The following is a 10,293-nucleotide window of genomic DNA, read 5'->3' on the forward strand; positions in this document are numbered from 1 at the left end:
CTGAGCTGCAAACAAGCAAACCTATATTTATAGTGATATAAAAATATCAAGATCCTGCAAATCTGATAAATACAATAATTACACGCACAAAATGTATTTGAATAAAATTATGTAATATTTTGTTCTTGTATAAAATGCAAAAAGTTCGTAGTTCTAATCTATAATTTATGCGTACCTATGCGAATTGTATTTTCTTTTGTGTCTGTCTTTCTCTGCAACATATGCGTAAATCTCATCGAGTTAAGAAACCTATTCGCTAGGCAGGGATTGTGTTAAACTTGTGTTAATTTATCAGGAATAAGAAAAGGTCAGTTTTTATCACGCAAGCCACGGAGCGTTTTGTATATAGTAAGCCTTGACATGAAGTATTAATCAGAATACAAACAGAAACCAGAAAATCCAATATACATTTTACTTTTCCAACTTTTTCTTTTAATCAAGTTAGCACCTCATACACCGGCTTTGTTAACTCATTCCTAATTTATTGAAATCAAATTTAACTTTCTCATTTCAATTTAAATAAACTATAAATTCCCAAGGCTGTACGCATCTTGTTATATACGTATATTGAAAATTCGTAAAATTAATGAAATATGCCAATCATATTTTCAGACAATAGGGTTAATAAAACTGATACGAAAATCGAAGTTACTGTATCCTAAATAGATCAACATATACCTTAAGTAAATGTTTATAAGAAACAGAAGTCCTTCAAGCTCATTTTAAATGCTTTTATTGCAATATTAAAACTATTGGAGGAATTCTGATTTACAAACGTGAATGAAAATGATAATGAAATATTTAAATATGTTAAGTTTTTATTACCTTTTCGTGTAGTTTGACATAAGCCATTAGTAGGTGCAGTATTATCTCCACACAAGCAATATTTTTTTGAAGGGTCTCTAATATCTGCTATACAGCTTGTTTGGGGTATTGGTTTGCATTGGGTATGATTTATGCACGATTTGGCTGAAACTGAGGACATAAAAGACTAATCCAAAAATTATTTCTGAAGAAATTACGATAAGCCGACTTATTGTCTATACCACATAACTAAACACGACTATCGCTTAGAAAGTACAAGTTTCAAGAAAACAGAAGCTCTTTTTAAAATACGGCTATAACGCACGCTTGGTTTTAACGGAAGAATCTATACTTGGATATAGCAAACGATCGGCTTTAGCAAACGTTTTCAGCAGGTCCGATCGGTTATAATAAACCAATATTTTATTGTTTTGAAACAAACCAAATACTTGAGATTTGTTTAGGTGTTTGAAAGTAGCAAGCCCAAGTTGTGAAAATACTTCGTGAGAAACTCAATATCAATTGTGATAATTTGGTTTCGGTTTATTTTGTAAATTAGTGCGTTAAAATGAAAATGCGTGTTGTCGGTTCGTGATGCGCAACTAAATTGTTCTCACCCAATTCGGCAGCGAAGAGAATAAGTGTAACGCTGAATGCGTGAAGGAAAATCATATTGGAAGCGTTTCAACAAATGCAAAGCCTTTACTGATTGCCCGGTGTTTTATTTACGAAACAAATATTGAAATAAGATGGTACAGAATGGTGCATCAAGTTTGAATTAGATCAAGATAAAAGCCATTCGTACCAGGATGGAACGGTGGTGGTGTTTGCGGATGGATGCTCTGCGATTTGCCGAAAGTTGTAAGACCGTGAGCGTCGTTTAATTTTATCAACACTGATACTATCGAAAAACACAGCGTAATGTACAAACAATTCATGATGACAATTATTGCAACCGTAACAATTCACAGCCGTGGTAAGAGTGAGAAAAAGAAGTTTAAAAAATGCGATTTCTTTTGGTAAGAAGGGGCGCTTGCGTTAAACCTTTTGCTTACATCATACACGTTACCTGATGTGGTGGTAGGTAGTTCGTATTTTGACGAAGGACATTTTGCAGGCAGAATTGGACAAGTTGGCGCCCCAGATTGCCGAAAGTCACGCAATTCATTACGTCATAATCCTTAGTCCTTACACACCTCTCCCCCGACCGCACTTTCTTATCGGGCAAAAGGAAGTAAGATGTTTCCCGTAATATATTTCTCGCCAAATCTCATTACTTTTGATTTAATCAAAGGTCAAGGTGTAAACACCTCCTTTTATAATGTCTCAACTGCAGAATATCATACGTCATCGATCGATAATAGCGTAAACTACAAAAGCCACTTTGCAAATGAAAGTGCATTTATAACAAAAATAACTCGGGCCATAACTTTGGTTAACTCCCAATAACTCAATTTTAGTTTCAATACTTGCTGAATCATCCACATAACCCATTTCTGCAGTTTGGTCTTCCCTATTAAAAAAAAAATTAAATCATCAACGTCATAACTGGAAGACTTCAGTACTCATGCATTTTAATAGGAACTTCTATTTTGTTTTGTCACATACGTAGTTGAATAATTTGGTCAAACGAATTTAAACGTTTTTTTTTTTAATAGGTAACTATTTTATTAATATAAATACTGAACTAAAAAGCCTTCCTATGTTATGCATAAACTGCACATCAGAGGGTTTAAATAAATTATTTTCCACAAATGACAGCGAATTGTGTACCGGTTTTCAATTTATTTATCTGCTAAACACAATTGGATTACTGTTGTTAATATTTATTGAATTTAATTTCCGATTATCCTGCAGGAATACGTAGAAGTTGATTTAAAAACTAATTGGTTGCCAATCTATTTTTCAATTTCACCCAGCTTTTTCCATTATTTCGACTTCTATTGGCACAGTTTTTCCTTGTTTTATTGAATTTTCATATAATGAATGTAGAATGTTAAAGAAAATTTAATTGTATCGAAACTACTTGTCAAACGGTTTGTACAATTAATTCAGACTTCTATAGCTTGCCATATGTACATCTACAAATGTTGGTCAATTTGAATATTAAAGAATAGAGATGACATATGAGTTAGAACTACATCAATAATTGCCTTCCGTTGTGTGACACCTGAGAAATTACCGGCCACTTTGCAAGGTCCAAAGAACTCGAACCGAAATACACCACCAAGGTGACACATAAGGTCATTTTGATTTTCTATTCACAACAGTTGTAATTTAGGAATATTGGCCAAAACTTGTAACACCTCATCTTACACTTTAATATATGGTTACGTTAGGTTTTGATTAGGTTTTTTATTTCCTTGTGGATTGTAAAGGTCTTTATTGTAACGTAGAGTTGGATTCAAACATGACGGTGTCTTCGGAAGTTGTTTGAACATTAAATTCATCTGGTTCCTTTCTGGTAGGTTGTGTTTGAAAATATTTTATGGCAGGTATGTAATAAAACTGCATATTACTTATTGTTATATTAACTCCAATCTTTGAAAGAATAAGTGAGTTTATCGTATTGTAGAAATTGCGTAATTATATAGTGCTTCGTATAGGTCGCTGATATGCGTGTTCAACGACCGCAGTATAAGGGTGTTATCAGGTTTAATTCCGAAGCATTTGCATGACACCCACGACTTACCGTTACTTTCGATGCCAACATTTATCAAATTATATTTCAAGGTCAATTATACTGCATCCTTATCATAATACCGGAGTGGACGGTGTCCAACATTAAATGCATTCAATTATGCACTTTAAAGCGTTTGCCTTACTTGTTAAGAACTTATTAATTCCAAAAGTCGATTTTACTAACGTGCCACCATCATCTAAAGTGTTTTACAGGTGCGTAATTGTCTTCTACCTGAAGAATGTTAACTATAACAAACGTAAATTAGTAATACTTGTGTAAAGTATTTGTTTATTATACGAAAACTGTCTTTCATTTCCACAAAAAAAAACGAAATGACTTTCCGAACAACCCTATATGTAAAGGGCTCGGCTTAGGTTATGGTAAACTTCGCCATAACTTAATCCAAACCCATGATGCGTAACAAGTCATACGTGTGTTAATCGAGGAAACCTTTCCACCATGGTGGACTATAGCCTAACCTAAAGACTACCATTTGACCCATTTCAAACTTCACATAAGCTAATCTCTATATTCTACCCTAAGCCCAAAGTTCATGCTTTCTATACATGTAATACTACCACACCATAGACATCTAAATAGGTCATTTATCTATTAGATTTTTTAACCATCACATAATTCTACAATATTCTATCACTTGTTATCTCAACTGCACCATTAGATGAACAAAACAGACCAGTCTTGTTATTGGTCTTGGTCGAACACTTCTAGGCTTGGTTTTGGTCATCTTGCACGTTTAATCTGATGCTTACAATTATTCTAAGCACAAAATTTTTCAATTTGATGGTACGATAATTGTTTAGAATGCTAAAATTTTTGTTGAGCTTGTCTGAATTTTTAAAGGAAATAAGTGTGATGCTTACGAAAACTCTACAACTTACCCTTTTTCCAGTGTATAAAGTAAGCGTTCATCAAAAAAAATAGTACAAAGTACTTAACAGGAGTAAAAATACCGAAAAAATATTAGTTTGTCTCTATATTTTAACCATGTAAAGATTTAGTAAAGCAAACAAAAAAATTTGAATACAAAAACTGTTCTAAATCCATCGGAAGTGATAATTTCAACGTATTTGGTCTTTCGTCTTGCATATTCCGTGTTGGTCTTGGTCGAGTGTAGAACATATTTATACATACAGAGAAGTATGAAACATAAACAGTTATGGGTGATGCAGGTCATTTATTTATCATGGATATGCATATTTTTATTTTTAATATTTCGATTTCAAAATCGCGTATAATTACATGCAATTTCATTTCGATTATCAGGAAATATTCAGCTCAAGGGGCGAGCATTGCAAAATTGGGGAAGAGGCACCCCCGCCGACNTGTCGGCTATCTTCGAAAATATTCTGCATGCATTCGAATGATGAAACACCTGAGCCAGAGGAATCGATATCTAAAAGAAATATTTCGTTTTTAAATATTACACTATAATTAATTCCGTAACTATAGGTATAACATATGTTTAATTGGTATAAAAATCGATGCTATTATTGGTTACTACTAAGGTGACCAACTATACTCATTTACTGAGTTTTGTACTCTTTTCGCAAACCGTCTTAACAGTCAAATTTAATATTCAAAAAGAAAGTTGTTCGAATGTGGCTACATTAATAGACGAACATCCTCATCTAGCAAAAAAAAATCCACTCCAAAGAAAAATATGTTTTTAAAAGAAAATAAAGTTTTTATCGTTTTTTCTTCTTTTTTTTTTCACTTATGAAATACTTGCAAAGTGTATTCTTTTTTTGAACAAAAAATAGTTGGTCACCTTATTACTACAATAACTTTAATGTTAAATTTAAAAGTATATCGGTTATTTCTAATTAAATTTCTAATCGTATTGTGTTGATGATCTAAAATTCGAGTTAAAGTGTAACCAAAATCGACTCGTTAATTTATGGCATAATTATATAAATTCGTTTAAAATTTTCGAAAACGTGTAACATACCAGATAGATATTGATAGGAAATTTGTGTCCGGAAGGCCACCTTTACTGATATGTTGAATAATATATTCCTGGCAGATTTTTAATAAATTTCTGAGTTAAATGATGTTATTAAACTCGATTTCCCTATGCAGAAGTCTTAAATTTATCGGTAAAACAGGTTAATCACGCGAAACTGAAAATTTACACCCTTTAATTTGATTCATGCGCAAAAATATCGCGTGCTACACTGCTGAGAATTTTGTTGAGAAAACCCTGCTACATTCATTTCTCATTTCGAAGGTCAGTCAAACGATGCCAACTGTTACATTTCCACTAATTTATAAAAGAAAGTTTGCCCTTATAAAAGCCTGCTGTAGAAGAAGAGCCAAAAAAAAAAGGAAAGTGGGGCTGGCACGTCATCGTAGTCCTTTATCGCACTAAAAGAAGCTAGTAATTTGGCTATAGATTTTGTATTCTATACTTGTTCAGATACTTTTGACGCATGAAAATACCGATTAGAAATAGCTGCGTCAATTCATGTGACGTATGATTACGGTAGGGTACGTCACCCCAACCTTATTCGCCATTCTGTTAGAAACATGTAGTTTAGAAATATTGATCTTTTTGTAAGCCTAAGAATTTTAACAAATATAAATAATTTACAGTGCAAACACTCCAAAATAAAACTAAAAGGAATTTTACTACATAACAAATAGCGTTTGCAAAAAAAATTTCGTTTCGTCCGCTGTCTTCATCAGTGTGAAATCAACGTTAAAAGAGAGAATAAATAACTTTTAAGTTATTTTAACTTTGATTTCACATTGATTTGACCATAATTCTCTCTCTACCCTACGGTTCTAGTAGAAGTGACAAAGCGTCGAAATAATAATAACAATTTATTTGATTTATCATCTTGTGTGTGGCGTTACCATAAATTATGTATAAGATGACACCTTGTTCCTGTAGATAAATGTTCTATTAATGACTTACCATTTGGGGCATCCAGCATGCAATAAAAATTATGCAAATGTATCCCATTAATTTAGCAAATGCTATTTCTTCTTGAGTTGAATACCTATTGTTAATACCAGATCTGCTACATCTTCGCAATAAAGAACGCGTATGATTGCCAATTCGGCAAAGTTCGATGATAATTGATATATTGCAGAGTGCTATGCACAAGCATAACATTGTTCCTAAAACAATTTTAATAAATTATTCCAATTTATTTAAATCACGTTCGATAATAATAACAATCATCTATTATTACCACCGGAAGCCACTTGTAATCGTTTATAAAAATGCATTTTTTTTTCTTAACCGTTTAAACGATATCAATCCAATTCAAATAAATTATCGTACTGTTTGGTTTTAAATTATGATATAATTCTGTTTGGTTTTAAATTATTAAGGTTTTTATTACTCAATTTCGATGTGGAATCATTAGTCAAATCAACTATTGGTGTTATAAAAAATAAAAAAAATAAATAAATAATAATCTGATTCCTTAATCAAAAACGCATTTAAAAATCCCTTTAAAGTAAATAATTGAAATTTGGACACCCTCTCGGACATGAAGGGCTATTTAAAGATAGGAGGTAAACCTAGATTAGATTACTATTCGCAAATAGAAATGTAGTTTTTGGGAAATACGAAAACTGGCTCGAGATAGGAGGGCATGGAGGTGCGTGTACCCCCAGTCTTCGGGTTGAAGACGTTATGACGATGAGATATACTAATATAGGTACTTTTTAGACGCCTCTTAATTTTTTGACCACATTGTACATGTGCAACAAAGTAACAAAAAGTTGAATATGTGGGAGGAAGTATGTGTAATACTCACCCCAGTAATCGTGGTATTTATGCTTACAGTCACGTATTGTATAATATGAGTTGGCCTTTCATTCAAGGACTTAATTACACGTGCTTATTGGAACAAACAAGCTTCCGGTAAATTTTCTTATATAATCTAATTAATGGTTTTAAATTTTCATTAAATAGATTACTAAGTAGCTCTGGTATGGCAAAAGCGACTTAGAAGTACCTACCAATAAAGCAGAAGACGTACGCATAAACAATATCCTTTATTTCTTTGGCGTCTCTGTACCTACAACATTTGCCATTTTCGTAATAAAGACCGAATCCTAGCAAAGGCAAATACGTCAGAACGAATGCCGACAGCCATAAACCAAATATAGTCCTTTTGACCATCCTGTATGTGACGATCTGAAAAGGAATAATATTAGAGGTAGTTGAGAGTCTTATGAACCTTAGCCTTATGTTATGCAGTTTAAAACATTAACCGTATTCAAAGTGGTGAGCAGGTAAAAAAATTATTACACAATAATACAAATTTGCTTGAGTAATTGGTCACATGATGAGAAAATACTGTTGACAGTTTATCTAGTTCAGTCCTATTTGTATAGCAAGTCACATGGTTAACATCCCAGTTAGTTTTTTTGTAATGCCTCTTGCGCGTGTAAAGGATCATGGAATTTTAAACTAGCTCTACCACAATTTTTATGTTTCAGTTTTGATTGCGCTCGGATAACTGGATTAGACGTTGTTTTGAATATTAATAAGGGATTTTACACTTTTCATACTGTTACATCATCGACGCTACAATGTAGACAGAATTTGGCAGCGCAATTATTCCAAACAAGGCTCGACTTTTCCTCGTGAAATTGTATAATTTGCTTAATTTATGCGTTCTACTTTAAAATCAGCTACACTATTATGGTCCAAAACCTAGATTCTTATTTACATCTTGCTCACAAACAAATACATGTACTTTTTCAGAGAGAAAACAAAAAAAAACGTGCAAAGAATTAGGACAAATCAATATCAACAGATTGTGAGCATCGATTTGATGGCCTAGTATCATATTTCCTTTATTATTATTTTTTTTTGTTGTAACTCATGGAATGACCCTAGAAAACTCTCAAAATATTAAGTCCTAATTAATCTACCATTCTAAATTAAATTTTCCTGAAATGTGTAGGCCTTAACGAAATAACGTCAAAAAATGAATTTCGAAAAGATGTTTTTGAGTTACACTTGAAAATGAATAACAGATTTGATTCCTGTAAGAATTTTTACTTCAAAAAGAAGATATTAGATTCAAATTTGAAAGCCAAATGTTGAAAATATTCGCAAACATAAAAATCGCTGTCTTTATACAATTGATATGGGAATTGAGAGATTTGACTTTTTGAATACAAAGTAGACAATAAAAAAATAAAGTTAAAGATCGAAGTGTATATGTTATTATTAATTAGTTTGATTATCCTTTTTAATCTGGTGAAGCATGTTTTTAAGTATGTACTTTCAATAACAACCACTCCTTCTTTGAGAATTAATTAATAAAATTGACACAATTTGCTTAAAGCAGACGTACTAGTGTCATAAGAAAATGTAGGTAATTGATAAATTAATAGAAAAGTTTCTGTGTAGCTATATTTTGAAATGTGAGACGTATTTCGTATTTTTTAACCCTAAGAGTCCTTTAACCCGTGTCTGTATTGCACGTTACAAGAAATTAAGACCAATAATTACGGTTTGGCTATTTTCCTTCATTACTCGATATTGTTCAAGTTCGATTGAAACTCTATCTAGCCATGATCATCCATAATAAGCAATTTACTTCGACAGATAATTAAGGGATGTAGGGGAAGCTATTCGAATTATGCTATTCATTAGGTAATCCAAAATGAATCGCGTTCAGAGAACTGCCTGATGCTTTTAATGTGGTTGTTTACATCAAACCCAAATAGCCAAAATAACTACATATTTAACACGATTATCCACAGATGAATGCTTGTATTACATGATGCAGTACTCATCTACATTCACTTCAAAACTCCTACGTATGTACGTACATGTATTTAAATTAATGCACATTTTGGTTTACGTACCATGTGTAAATTTACGTATGTATGTATATGCATAGAGGAATATTGATTTGACTTTTAATGGAACATATCATAAAGTGGTTTTAATCCAGTACCCCACAGATCCGGCAGTTTGTTTAAGATCCGACGAGGTACCGGATAATGGCGCCGGGCATCCGACAGTACCGGATAATAGTCGACTTTTGCTATTCATCCATATCAGTTCATTTTTAGCATTTAATCTATGAAATATATCCGGCAGTTTGTTTAAGATCCGGCTAGGTACCAGATAATGGCGACAGTACCGGATAATAGTCGACTTTTGCTATTCATCCATNAACATTAAATGCATTCAATTATGCACTTTAAAGCGTTTGCCTTACTTGTTAAGAACTTATTAATTCCAAAAGTCGATTTTACTAACGTGCCACCAGTCTTTCTATGCATCATTTTGCAAACTAAAACTAATAAACGTTTATATTTGTTCTTTTATATTAGGTATTAAAAAGTAACAGTGGTTTTAAAAAAACAGATCCTCAATAAACGGGAATTATGATAAAAAATATATCTAAAAATTCCCGAAGAATTCCACTCTTTCTCTATAAAAATATCGAGGCAATCTATAAAGTAATGAAAATGAATATTGGAAACAAGGTAAATGTCGAATCGAATCGAAAGAGGAGGTCTCCCCCACCACTGTACCATAAAAAGTTCGTGCCGGTCTCACCCCCATAAAAAGTTATGGGGGTTAGATGGGGTGGGGGTAGGGGGGATCAGAAGAGGGTGGTCATCTGAGTAAAACCCCATAAAAAGTTATCGGGGTTGAAAGTTGATTATTTTGACAATTTTCATACACTATAATTCAAATAAAATTCAATAAAAAAATTATTTTCAAGCGGGTGGAGGTGGGGGATCGAAAGAGGGTGGTCACTTGAACAAAACCCGATAACCTAACCTAACCTACCCTA

At 32.7% G+C, this 10,293-nt stretch overlaps 1 protein-coding gene across 1 annotated transcript in view; it reads right to left on the reverse strand.

Moving 5' to 3' along the window:
* The window catches only part of LOC108733807 (prostaglandin E2 receptor EP3 subtype), a 31,651-nt gene that overhangs the window by 9,444 nt on the left and 11,914 nt on the right, over nt 1-10,293 (reverse strand). Inside the window, exons 2-3 of the mRNA XM_018465126.1 lie at nt 7,484-7,661; nt 6,426-6,631 (exon numbers count right to left, since the gene is read on the reverse strand). Of these exons, the coding sequence (XP_018320628.1) occupies nt 6,426-6,631; nt 7,484-7,661 (384 nt within the window). The remainder of the gene's footprint in view (nt 1-6,425; nt 6,632-7,483; nt 7,662-10,293) is intronic.

Source organism: Agrilus planipennis, unplaced genomic scaffold (assembly GCF_000699045.2).
Source record: "Agrilus planipennis isolate EAB-ADULT unplaced genomic scaffold, Apla_2.0 scaffold11, whole genome shotgun sequence".
NCBI classification, from domain to species: domain Eukaryota; kingdom Metazoa; phylum Arthropoda; class Insecta; order Coleoptera; family Buprestidae; genus Agrilus; species Agrilus planipennis.